This window comes from Canis lupus, chromosome 12 (genome assembly GCF_048164855.1).
Source record: "Canis lupus baileyi chromosome 12, mCanLup2.hap1, whole genome shotgun sequence".
In the NCBI taxonomy this organism is placed as follows: domain Eukaryota; kingdom Metazoa; phylum Chordata; class Mammalia; order Carnivora; family Canidae; genus Canis; species Canis lupus.
Genome location: NC_132849.1, coordinates 5,940,646 through 5,954,988, shown reverse-complemented (window position 1 = coordinate 5,954,988; position 14,343 = coordinate 5,940,646). Strand labels below are relative to the sequence as shown.

Below are 14,343 nucleotides of genomic sequence, written 5' to 3'. Positions count from 1 at the left end.
CCACAACCCCGAGATCAAGAGTCATATGCCCTAACACCGAGCCAGCCAGGTGCCCCTGGAAAGAAAGATTTTCAGCATCAAGTGGTACACCTATAAAACAAGAACTCCGGTTGCTGACCTCCTCTCTACATTATTATCACCCTCATAAGTTGCTGTCATAGAAATTGAGGCTCATACCCTCCCATCAGACCCTGAATGCCAGGGAAATGCAATGGCTAAATTCCATGCTAAGGCTCCTACTCAAGAGATTCCTAATGTACCAAAACTTAAAATAACTCTGTAAGATGGCCAAGGGATAGATACTAAACCTTTTGGTAAAGCCATTTTCCTGAATTTCCATAACCGATGGTCTACTGTAGATCCAAATCAGATTACTTAAGACAATTTGTGTAATAGACAAAATACTGAATGCACCAGGAAGGATGCAAATTTATCATAAAAAGAGGACTTTGAAGGGCACATATGACTGGCTGGTGCTTCCCAAATTCTTCAATTGCCACTCTTGCGAATGCTTCAAGTGACTACCCACCATGGAATTGGCTAAATGTCTTGAATTATGAAAAAATATCATGAGTGATTGTTCTAAACCAGTATGACAAATTTAAATCAATATTTAACCTGGGTAAAACCATTAAACTAACCTCAGGGGCTGCTCTCCTACTACCTGGACCATTTGAACATTTTCAATAATTTGAACAATTATACTTTTCAATTGTCTCCTTCTATGGGCTACCAATATGTACTTGTAGTAGTATATCTTTTTTTCTAGATGGATAGAAGCATTCTCATGTGGGCAAGCTGATGACACTACAGTAGCAGAGAAATTATTAGAAAATGTTTTTCTATTCAGGAGAATCTCAAATGAAATTTCAAATGATAAATGACTCATTTTCCCTGGACATGTTATTAAACAACTAAACAAGGTTATTCAAACATTATGGCACTATCATTGTCTCCATCATCCTCAGTCTTTAGGGGAGGTTGAATGTACCCATGATATTCTAAGATTAAAACTGGAAAAATTGACTGAAACCACAGGAGTACCTTGGCCTAAAGTGTTACCCTTAGCCCTTATGACAATGAAGTCAACACCTTTGGGAAACATAAATTAATACCTTATGAATTTATCACTAGGCAACCCATACCTTTGATGATAGAACCCCATGCATATTCTGCCCTTGTAAATTCTAATATGACCCAATACTTAATTTAATTTTTTTTTAATTTTTAAAAGATTTTACTTATTTATTTGAGAGAGCTCAAGCATGTAAGAGAGCACAAGCAGAGGGAGCCGCAGGCAGAGAGAGAGATAGAAGCAGGCTCCCTACTGAGCAGAGGACCCAATGTGGGGGCTCAATCCCAGGACCCTGGGATCATGATCCTAGCCAAAGGCAGACACTTAACCGACTGAGCCAGCCGGGCGCTCCATGACCCAGTACTTTAAAGTATGGATGCTGTATTCAAAAACATATTCAACAAGTCAAGGAAGCTTTTAGAAGCCCTCTGCCTGATGAAAAGTTTATACTTCATACACTGGAACCTGGAAACAGAGTGTTCTGAAAGAGATATCAATGAAAAATAGCACTTATACCTTGATGAAAAGGGCTCTACCAGGTTCTATTTTTTCACACAGCAGTTAAACTATAGGGTATTGATTGAACTTTGGAACCATGCCCCCTGGTTCTCAATTTTTGGACTTGTCACCCTATGGCTAACTTAAAATTAAGGATTTCAAGGAAAAACAAACAAACAAAACTTCCCTTGAGGCACACAACAAGGCAAAGTAGATAGATCACAGAAAAAGATTCTGCTGGATCCCTTTTTCCAGGACTTATTTTTATAACAATTATTGTAATATTACTGCTTTACAAGCTAACACAAAGCATTCACAATCATGTTCCTTATTCTGTTAGGGATCTTCTCTACACACTAAGGCCTACCACTCAAGGCATACTCTACTAATCAAAATGATTGTTGATTATGTACCCACTTACATGTTCAGGAAGACTCTCAGTTAATATTAGAACTAGCTCCTATACATGCTTAGATGACAGGAAAATGGCTTTACAAAAATATTTGGTATCTATTTGTTGACTATGTTAACTAACACTTATGGCCAATTAATCTGGCACTGGGAGGAAGCTTGGAAGCTATAGGATGGCCGATAACCACTGCATATGTCATTGCTGGGAATCTGTCCCTTTGCATAGAAAACCTTCAATGATACTGGACCTAATTTAGGGCATGTTTTAGACTCACTCTATAATCACACACTTTGGTTTGACTCAGATGATGGAGACTGGGTTTCTGTATATAACAACACAGATTTTAAAATAGATAATGACAATGATACTTTTGGTTATGCTATTAGGAAAATCACTGAATCCAAACTTAACTTAGCTTATTCTTCCAAAAAAGTAAATATTATCTTGGGCCACTTCTTGCATATGCCTCTGAAAATCATAGATGAAATTCAGATTGTTCCCCCAAATTGGCATGAGATAGTCACTTTAAACCAATGATCCTCAATCATTAGGAAAACTCAAATGATATAATCAATCATTGAAAATAATAAACAACCTCTGCATTCTCACTATATAAGCTATCTTATAACAATATACCTTTGAGCCTCATTTCACTGTCAGTTTGAGAGCTCCCAGGTGTAAACTATTTTTATGTGTACAATAAACTCTAATTAGTATTTTAGTGATATAATGGTTTCAATCTTGCTATTTCTAGATTTTTTTGACACTCAATTACCTCTAACTTTCTCATTCACTCATTCACTCACTTCTCCCAACTTTGGCTACCCAACACCCTCAGCACCTCTCCCCTTTTTCTCACTCTTTTCCGAGCCAAAAAGATGCTCCCCTCCATCTGCTCCTTCAGATCTGAGATCTCAGGATATAATGCTGGCACAGTGTTCCTTGCAAAATACACATACATGCATACATGCACACAGGATCATAGACATACACTAGGGGACAGGGCTTAGTCCTGGCTGCAATTACTAAGTTAATAGACCTTTTAACGTCCTAGTCCAACAAGATGTAGAAAATACTAGTGCAGGAAGAGGCCTCATCCTATTTTATAGATGAAGACATTGAGACCCACAGAGAGCAAGAAATACATCTGATATACATCAATAATATCTCAATAAACCTGGAATAGGGAGAAATACACCTGAGCTCCCATCATTAGTTGGTGGAAGAACCATTATTAAAAATGTTGGCTCCAGGGATCCCTGGGTGGCACAGCGGTTTAGCGCCTGCCTTTGGCCCAGGGCGCGATCCTGGAGACCTGGGATCGAATCCCACATCGGGCTCCCTGCATGGAGCCTGCTTCTGCCTATGTCTCTGCCTCACTCTCTCTGTGTGACTATTGTAAATAAATAAAATCTTAAAAAAAAAATGTTGGCTCCAAGCTCTCACTCTAATATTCTTTATCAGTACCATTAGTATCCTCTTGCTCTGAGTTTCAGGGGTCTCTGAGATAAATAAGGCTATTCTACTTTTAAAACAAGGCCTTTTACTGGAATACATTTATCATTCTGGATTCTATAAGGTCTATTATTTATCCTCAGCCAGTTTCCCAATAATAGATAATATTTATCACAATGACAGTTAAAATGTATTTAGGTAGGGGTGCCTGGGTGGCTCAGTCAATTAAGTATCTGACTCTTGATTTTGGCTCAGATCATGATCTCAGAGTCATGATATTGAGCCCTGCATTGGACTCCATGCTGAGTGTGGAATCTGCTTCAGATTTTCTCTCTCTTTCCTTCTGCCCTTCTCCTCATCCCCTGCTCATACATGCTCTCTTTTCTCTCTAAAAAAATTTTTAAGGTAATTCTATTTTTAAAATATGGTTATTTCAAAAGATCAATAAAATCAATAAGCTTCTAGCCAGACTAAGAAAAAGAGAGAGAAGACACAGATTATTAATACCAGAAATAAAAGTGGGGATCACATAAAGCTGATGGACAATAAAAGGATGATAAAGAAATGCTATGAACAACTCTATACCCACAAATTTGATAACCTAGATAAAATGGTCCAGTTACTTGAAAAACACAATCTGCCAAGGTACACGCAAGAAGAGATAAACAATCTGAATAGACCTACGCCTATTAAAAACACTGAATCAATAATTAATAACCTTCCCTGGATGCCTACGGGGCTCAGGCATCCAACTCTTGATTTCAGCTCAGGTCTTGATCTCAGTGTTGTGAGTTCAAGCCTTGCATTGGGCTCCATGCTGGGTATGGAGCCTATTTAAATAAATAAATAAATAAATAAATATTTCAGAAAATAATTAAGAACCTTCCAAAACAGAAAGCACCAGGCCCAGATGAGCTCACAGTAAATTCTACCAAACCTTTAAGAAAATAATTCTCTACAGTCTTTCTACAGAAGATAGAAGCAGAGGAGATACTTTCCAACTTATTCTGAGGTTAACATTATCCTAATATCAAAACCAGACAAAGAAAAAAAAAAAACCTTACAAAACAATATCTCTCATGAGCACAGATACAAAAATCTTCAGTAAAACATTAGTAAATTGAATCCAACAATGTATAAGATGAATTATACAACACACCAAGTGAGATTTTTTCCAGATATACAGAGCTGATTTCAGTATTTGAAAATTAACTAATGTAAAAAAAAAAGAAAAAAAAAACAAAACAAACAAACAAAAAAAATTAAATAAAAAAAAAAAAGAAAATTAATGTAATTGAGCACATCAACAAGCCACTGAAGAAAAAATCACATGATCACATGATCACTAAAACAAAACAAAACAAAAACCAAACAACAAACAAACAAACAAACAAACAAAAAAACCTTTGGCAAACTAGAAATACAGGGGAAAATTTCCTCAACTTGATAAAGAATATTTACAAAAAACATACAGCTAGTATCATAATTAGTGGTAAGAAACTAGAAGTTTTCCACCCAAATCAGAAACAAGGTGTCTCCTCTCACTACTCCTTTTAAACCTTGTATTGGAAGTCCCAGATAATGCAATAAGACACACACACACACACACACACACACACACACACAAAGGAACTATAAGGTTTACAGATTGGAAAGGAAGAAATAAAACCATCTTCGTTTGCAAATGACACAACTGTCTACATAGAAAATCTGAAAGGATTGACAAAAAACTGCAACTAGAAAGTGATTAAAGTCATGTTGCAGAATACAAGGTTACTGTACAAAAATCAGTTGCTTTTCTACATACCAGCAATGGAATTTAAAATTGAAAACAATACCATTTACATTAATCTCTCCCAAATGGCATACGTATGTAAAAATCTAACAAAATATGCACAAGATCTATATAAAGAAAACAAAACTATGATGAAAGGAAATCAAACGGAATTAAATAAATAAATATTTCATGTTGATGGATGGGAAGATTCAATATTATCAAGATGTCAGGTCTTCCCAACTTCATCCGAAGTATCAAAACAATTCCAATAAAAATCCCAGCAAGTTATTTTTATGGATACTGACAAACCAATTCTAAGGTTTATATGGAGAGGCAAAAGAAGCAGAATAACCCAAAAGAAGAAAAAAGTTGAAGGACTGACACTACTGACTTCAAGACTTACTACAAAGCTATCAGTAATCCAGAAAGTGTGATATTGGTGAAAGAATTTAACAAAACCATGGAACAGAATAGACAGCCCATTAAAACATGAAACAGACTCATAAAAATATAGTTGACTGATCTTTGACAAAGGAGCAAAGGCAACACAATGGAGGAAAAAACCATCTTTCAACAAATGATGCTGGCAACCGAACATCCAGATGCAAAAAAAAAAAAAAAAAAGAAAGAAAGAAAGAAAAAAAAACACCAAAAAACCAAAAAACCTAGACAAAACTTAGCTCAAAATACATCATAGACCTAAATGTAAAATATATAATATAAACCTCCTAGAAGACAACAAAGCAGAAAGTCTAAATGATCCTGAGTTTAGTGATAACTCTTTAGATACAAATACCAAAAGCACAACCCATAAAAGAAATAATAATCTGGACTTTATTATAATTAAAAACTTCTGCTCTGCAAAAGACATAGTCAAGAGAACAAGAAGACAAATCACAGACATGGAGAAAATATTTGCAAAACACATATCTGATAAAGGACCATTATCAAAAATATACAAAGAACTCCCCAAACTCAACAATTAGAAAATTAATGGGGTGCCTGGGTGGCTCAGTAGGTTAAGATTCTGCCTTCAGCTAGGTCATCATCTCAGGGCCCTGGGATCGAGCCCTGTCTTAGGCTCCCGGCGCAGCAGGGAGTCTGCTTCTCCTTCTCCCTCGGCTCCCCCCCTCCCCCCGACCTGTTCTCTCTCTCTCTCTCTCAAGTAAATAAATAAAATCTTAAAAAAAAGAAAACGAACAATCAATCAAATAATGGGCAAAAGACTTAAGCAGATATCAAATAAGATACACAAATGGCAAATAAGTGTATGAAAAGATGCTCAGAATCATAGGTCATTATGGAATTGCAAATTAAAACAACAATGAGATACCACTACATATTAGAATGATAAAAATCTAGAACATTGATAACACCAAATACTACTGAGGATGTGGAGCAACAGATCCTTTCATTCATTGCTGGTGGGAATGCAGAATGTTACAGCCACTTTGGAACATAATTTTGCCATTTCCTACCATACTAAACATACTCTTACCATACGATCCAGCAATTGTGCTCCTCACTATTTACTCAAATGAGCTGAAAATTTATGTCTGCATAAAAATCTGCATTCAATGCTTATAGCAGCTTTATTCAAAATTGCCAAAATTTGGCAGCAACGAAGATGTCCTTCAGTAGGTGAATTTATAAATAAACTGGTATATCCAGAAATGTAATATTATTGAATACTAAAGAGAAAGGAGCAATCAAACTGAGAAGACATGAAGGAACCTTAAATGTCTATTACTAAATGAGAGAAACTAATCTGAAAAAGCTACAGAGTGTACCATGTACTATTGCAACTATATGACATTCTGGAAAAGGCAAAGTTATGCAGATAGTAAAAAGATCAGTGATTGCCAGGGATTAGAAGGAAAGGAGACATGAGTAGGAACAGCACAGAGCAATGTTTTTTAGATTTTATTTATTTATTTGAGAGAGAAAGAGAGCAAGTGGAGGAGCAGAGGGAGAGGGAGAAGCCGACTCCCCACTGAACAGGGATTCCCAACTCGGGACTCCATCCCAGGATTCTGAGATCATGACTTGAGCTGAAGGCAGTCGCTCAACCAGCTGAGTCACCCAGATGCCCCAGAGCATTTTTTAGGGCAATGAAGAGCCATTCCATATGTTACTATAATGGTGAATACCTATTATATATCATATTTCATATATATATCATATATATAGTATATTTTTGTCAGAAGTACAAAAGAATGTACACCACTAAGAATGAATCCTAATGTAAGCTATGAGTTTTGAGCGATAATGATGTTGATGTCCATTCAATTGAGTGTAACAAATATATCACTCTGGTACAGCATATTGACAGTGGAGTCAGAGGCTATGAATGTGCTGGGACAGGGGATTTATGGAAACTCTTTGTAGTTTCCACTCAATTTTGCTCTGATTTTAAAACTGCTTTAAAAATAAAGTCTTTTGTTTTTTGAGAGTAATCATGTGATTATAGATTTTTAACATGTATTTGACAAAGTGGGTATAGGCTTTGTGAATTAAGAGTTCAAGATTCTAATATCACTTTTGCCAAAGGCTGCCTTTGATCAAGGGACCAGATCTTTGGGACTGAATGTTCTCTGGTCTGAAATGAGGAAATAAGATGAACTGACTCTAAGATTATTTTAGCTCTAACATTCTTCTCTGGGTCAGTGAAATTTAAGTGGTACTTCTTGACAGTGAACCCAATGGAGCATGAGCAGAACTTTTATCACCTTCAGAGCTGTGTTTCAACCCCTAAGCATGTTAGTTATGATTTAGTATGTCAGTAACTGGCATTCACAGGCAAATATACACTGGATTAACTCCATATTATTGTAATACCTTCAAAAAGTTGTAAACAAATAGGCATTAAAAACACTGACAAAAAAAAAAAAAAAACAACACTGACAAATCTAGCCAACAGGTTATTATGTGGCAATTTTGTAAGCTTATTTTAAGAACTGAGCTTATCAAAATTGCCATTCCAGAAACCAGGGACAATCTGACTGCTTGAAATCTCCTGGGGTAACAGGAGATTCTTAGGTGCTTCCATCAATAAAGAAAAGAGACATTATGGCCATGACTGGAAGATTTCCATGAAATCCCAAACATGCAACAAAATGATATATTTGATGATATATGCATTGTTATTCAGAATAAAACAAAATTTCTCTGAATAATACAAAGTAACAGATAACCAAAACACTATAGGCTTTCCTCTAAAGAATTTCCAGGAAGGTCTTATGAGAAAGCTCTGTAATTTAACTACAGAGCCTGGATGAAAACTCTGAAAGCTGCTGTGTGAGCAATGATTTAATTCTGACAATGGAAGTCTAAACAGAGAGTCTCTTACCCACTGTGGGACACAGAGGAGGATCCTGCCTCTTCAGGCTGAGTCTGCTGCTCATCCACTCTCCTCTCAGCAGGTCCCTTCTCTAGTGGCTGCTGCATCCCAGCTTTTAGTTGGAGCATTTTCTCATGAAGAACCCTCTTACTGCCTCCTTTAAAAGGAAAGGTGGAAGAGAAATGTGTCTGGGTCTCCACAATGGCCAAGCTTTCTTCCAAAGCTACCTACAGGAATCAAAACAAAATTATGTTTATAGAGTTGGATTACTAAAGAGGATCTCATAGGAGCAAAAAGGAAGGGGGAGGGAGGACCTACCATGAGGTAAAGGATGAAACCTATAATGTTCCCCTTGAAGAGTTCCTCCTCAGCCATGAGGACTCTGATGACCCATAGGGTTGGAGGAAGGATATAGCAAATAGGGGGAGATGGTGCTTTGAGGAGAATCCAGAGGTATTTTAGGAAAAACAAACAAGCAAACAATGAAATAAACAAATGAAATCAAATAGGCTTTAAAGTGGAGTAAGAGTTGAGTACTTTTTTTTTAAGAGAGAGCATGAGCAGGGGGACAGACAGAGGGAGAGGGAAAGAGGGCAGAGGGATGGGGTGGGGGGAAGAGAGAATCTCAAACAGACTCCATGCAGAGCACAGAGCCCAACATGGGCCTCAGTCTAATGACCTTGAGCTCATGACCTGAGCTGAATTCAAGTCAGTTGCTTAATTGACTGAGCCACCCAGGTGCCCCAAGGGTTGAGTCTGTTTGATTATTATAGTTGAGATAAAGTTTCCTGGGAGTGTCCCCTCAGAAATAAGAAAGCCTTTTTAGCATCCACAAGTAGTCATGAAGGCAGAAACAAAGTTTGAGATGCCAGAGCTCAAATCCAAAGTCACTGGGACATCAACAATAGTGCTACGGGAAGGACTCAGGGTTCCATGTATCAAGTTGTGATCACAGGATTAGAATGTTGGTAGCTACAGCATCTGAGAAAGTCCTGCCTTCTGAGGGCCTGCCTCATGCAATGCAAGGCTGCCTGTTTCTGCCTGGTTGTCTCTATCAATGGAGACCACCTCTCTTACCAGTCAGTTTTAATACCTGAGTACTCTTTTATTGATAACTACCAATCAATTTTTTTTAAAGCAGTCTCTACACTGAGTGTGGGACTCAAACATAACCCTGAGATCAAGAGTCACACACTCTACCAACTGAGTGAGCCTGTCAATTTCTAAAGAAAAATCTAAACACATTCTCCTTGTTCAATCTTGCTTTTGTACAGAAAATATCAAAATAATATTTTCTCAACACTTTCATTTTCTTGAAGGTAGTTGCAATAAAAACAAATTTTCTGACTTTTCCTTCATGAATTTTTTAAAGGCTCTAGTGATTCTTTTTTTAGGGGGGTAGGGGAGAGGCAGGGAGAGAGAGAGAGAGAGAGAGAATCTTAAGCAGGCTCCATAGAGCCTGATGTGGGGTGCAAAATCATGACCCTGAGATTGTGACCCTGAGATCACTATTGCCGGAATCAAGAGTCGGTCACTTAACCAATTTAGCCACCCAGATACCTCAAAGCCTCTAGTGATTCTTGACACCCTACTTCACCCAACTTGTAGATGTTTTTGTATTGCTCAAAAAAAAAAAAAAAAATTCTATCAACATTATACTCTAAGGTCTGTTTTGCGTTACATTCTGGCTCTCCAAATTACCTTCCACTTTATCAAAGTCCTTAAAACACTTTATTTCTTTGAATATGGATACTCAATGTGGTGCTGATTTATAAATCTAATAGATTTCTTTATTCTTTCACTCAGGTCTCAACAGTTGCCAAAAAGCTATTGAAAATGGCCTGTGACAGAGCCGAGTAAAATCCAGCTGATGGAATGGAAGGGATGGATGGCAAGTACAAGCAGCAATTTGGTTACAGCAGCTGAGAGTGTGAAGAGAATCACAAACATAAAACCCTTGTTTCCCACTTCCTAAGCCTCTATTTCACTGGTGTGCTGGTAAGTGTTTAACAAGTACTCTCGGGGATAAAATTCTGATTTGTAGCATTTGCTTATCTCTGTGAAGTAAATACTGTCACCAATGAGACATCACTGAATCGAGTTGGGATATGATAAAGTATTTATACATATATATGATATAGTATTTCCACTATATAAATATAATAGAGGTATCACCTTATGTCCATTAGGATGGTAATTATTTAAAAAACCAAAATGACAAAATAACAAGTGTTATCAGGAGTTTGGAGAAACTGGAATAAATGTGCACTGTTGGGAATGTAAAATGGTGCGGCCCGTATGGAAAACTGTATAGTAGTTCCTCAAAAAATTAAAAATAGAATTACTGTATAATCCAGCAATTCTATTTCTGGGTATATACTCAAAATAATTGAAAGGAGGAGCTCAGAGATATTTGTATACCCATGTTCATAGCAACATTATTTTTGTAACCAACTAACTGTGGCATATTTAAACACAATTTTTAAAAATACAGTACACATAAGTAATTTCAGGAGCATAGATAGTAGGTAAAATGTAAAATAACTAGGAAGTGATGTGTTTTGGGTATTTGTTATTTTGCTTTTGATATAATTTATTTAATTGTAAGTTGAAATACTTTAATTTGTAATAATGACCAATTCCTGTGAATTTGAACTGCCAGCTTTGAGAGCTAGTGCTAGTTGGCTGCAGCATACTACTTACTGACAGATTTTCATCTAGGGTTTAAGAGCCTAAGACTTGGGTGGAATGCCCTGGTTAACTGTTTCCATGGCTCTGCTGTCAGGCTTGGATAGGCCAGTAGTAAAACGTGTTGCTGTGACCATGGCCATCTCCACACATCCTTCAAAAGATTTGGAAGAAGATGAAGAAAGGTAGTCTGGAAAATCTAATTTTGAAAGTTTTTATTGCTGCCTAATGATTCCAGTTACATAAAGTCAGAGCAGGCAGAACTAAGTTGTAGCCACAGAAATCGGAAAAGTGGTAGCGTCTTTGAGGTATTTTGGGAACTTACATGAGTAACTTACAACTCAGGGAACTTCCTGAGTTGATGTTCTATGAAGTTTGGTCTGGCTAACGGTCACAAGGGTGTATACATTTGTTGAGATTAATCAAATTGTACACTTTATATAGGTGCATTGTTTGTAAATTATATCACAATAACATAATGTTAGCATAAAAACAAGACTATATTTTTTAAACTGTTGAAATTACACAAAAATAATTGTTCAGCTTTTAGTTTCCTCCTGATACATTTTTTTTTACTTTAATGTATTCTGTAAAATCCAAACAAAAGACTCCAGTATAAATTAGAACTTTCATACTTTCTAGACTATGTTAGTGTTAGAGTAGCCAGTTAGTTTGGTTCTAACAGGATACTGGGAAGCTAGCAAAGAATAAGTGATGGGCAGCTATCAGGAAAGTCAGAGGCCAGTCCTGGCAGCAAGCCACAGAAGCTGGATCAAACCAGACAGGCCCAAGATGGTGGGTGCCATGACAGGAAATCCCTGACCAAATAAGGACAAAAAGGTGAGAAATCCTGCTTCTAAGAAATCAAATCCCCGCCTCAAGTAATGCATATTCCATCCATTAGTAAACTACTGTCAATAAAAGATATAAACCCAACCCCCAGGGGGCATAGGCGCTGCCCTCTCCCTCTTTCTCCTTCCTCTCTCTCCAGCTTACCTGCTCTATCTGGAGAGTGTATTTTTCACTTTAATAAACTTTCCTGCTTGTGTTACTCATCTGCTGTGTTGCATGTCTGTCCTTGAATGCTTTCTTGAGCCAAGACCAAGAACCTTCAGCGACACCTTTGGGATGGGCCCCGGGGTCTCCCCAGTTCACTTGGCAACACTAGAACTTTACTGATAATCATTCCATTTACTGTCCTGCCTTTTGAGTTTTTTTGTCATTCGTTTTATTTCAAAATATTTTAAAATCACACAGACATCATTGTTTTTGCTTCAGACAGTAATAGTTATTTGATTTGCTCACGTAGTTAACATATCCATTGCTCTTCATTCCTCCTTCTATTTCCATGTTTCCCTTGGGATCACTTCTGCCTGAAGAACTACCTTTTGTATTTCCTTTTCTGAATATATTCTGCTTATCTATGAAGAGCCTTTATTTCATCTTCACTTTGAAAGATATTTTATCAGGAATTAAATGTAGATTGAGGGACGCCTGGGTGGCTCAGTGGTTGAGTGTCTTGCCTTTGGCTCAGGGTGTGATCCCTTGATCCTGGGATAGTGTCCCACATTGGGCTCCCTGCATGGAGCCTGCTTCTCCCTCTGCCTCTGTCTCTGCCTCTGTTTCTCATGAGTAAATAAGTAAAAATTTTTAAAAAATGTAGATTGAAAGTTATATATTTTAGCCCTTTAATAATGAATATAACATGAGTTTCTGTTTTCCAGATGTTCCTAGGACTTTTCTGTTTGCCTTTGATTTTCAGCAGTTTTAAATGTGCTTGGATGCAGCTCTGTTGTTTTTAATCTTGTTTGAAATTGATAGAATTTCTTGTACATTTGGCTTGATAGCTTATCAGTTATTTTTTAATTGACCATCACATTTTACAAAACTTATTTTATTTTTTTAAAGATTTTATGTATTTATTTGAGAGAGATAGCGAGAGAGGGCACGAGCGAGGAGGAGAGGGAGAAGCAGAAGGGGGGCCATGGGGCTCACTCCCAGGACCCTGGGACCATGACCTGAGCTGAAAGCAGACACTTAACTGAGCCATCGAGGCTCAGGATTGATTTTAACCCAATTTCCATCTCCTAATGGAAATACAGGTACATTGGCCCTTTAAAAACATGACATATTGGGGATCCCTGGATGGTGCAGTGGTTTGGCACCTGCCTTTGGCCCAGGGTGCCATCCTGGAGACCCGGGTCCAGTCCAGGATTGAGTCCCACATCGGGCTCCCGGTGCATGGAGCCTGCTTCTCCCTCTGCCTGTGTCTCTGCCTCTCTCTCTCTCTCTCTCTCTATGACTATCATAAATAAATAATTAATTAAAAAAATTTTTTAAAAACATGACATATTGATGGGATAAGCCCTAGACGTTATACTATATGTTGGCAAATTGAATTTTTAAAAAATGTAAAACTAAAAATAAAAACCAAAACACATGACATATACTTTTTAAAAACTCTTCTCCCTGAAGTTCCCTTCCTTTTATAAAGCTCTTCATACAACTTTAACTAGATATTTTATACTTCTTATATTTTTTATACTTCTTATATTTAAATTACTAATTCCTTTTCAACTAGGTCTAAACTGCTGTTAAAAAAACTCTATGTTACTTTTTAAAGTTAGTTATCACTTATTTCTGTTCTAGGATTTCCATTTGAGTTTTCAATAGATTCCTAATCTCCAGTGTAAGTTTTCATCTTGTCGTCTATGTCCTTGAACACCTAAAACAAATATTTTAGTGTTCCTATATGATAAGTCCAATACTTCAATCATGTTATAAGTCAGTTTATATTGTTTGCCTTTTTTTGTTTGTTTCCCTCTCTTGCTCTTATTTCTTTATACTCTTGGAAAATGTGTCTGAATGACAGGTCTGATGTGTGAAAAACTATGGAGGGTTTGGATAATGTTATCTCTTGGGAGAGATTATAGAGGAGCAGATCACCTCAATCCATCTCACGATTAAGCTGTTTTGGTTTGTTTGTATTGATTGTGTCAGTCTATATCTGGTTTTGCCAACATTCCTAGGCGGTAGATCTTTAGGGCTGCTGTCTGAGAGAGATACCCTCTCTTTGGAGGGTCCTGAACTTCTATCTC

At 37.1% G+C, this 14,343-nt stretch overlaps 1 protein-coding gene across 1 annotated transcript in view; it reads right to left on the bottom strand.

The window, feature by feature from the left end:
* The window catches only part of LOC140601888 (uncharacterized), a 42,139-nt gene that overhangs the window by 16,498 nt on the left and 11,298 nt on the right, over window positions 1-14,343 (bottom strand). Inside the window, exon 4 of the mRNA XM_072771333.1 lies at window positions 8,567-8,784. Within this exon, the coding sequence (XP_072627434.1) occupies window positions 8,567-8,784 (218 nt within the window). The remainder of the gene's footprint in view (window positions 1-8,566; window positions 8,785-14,343) is intronic.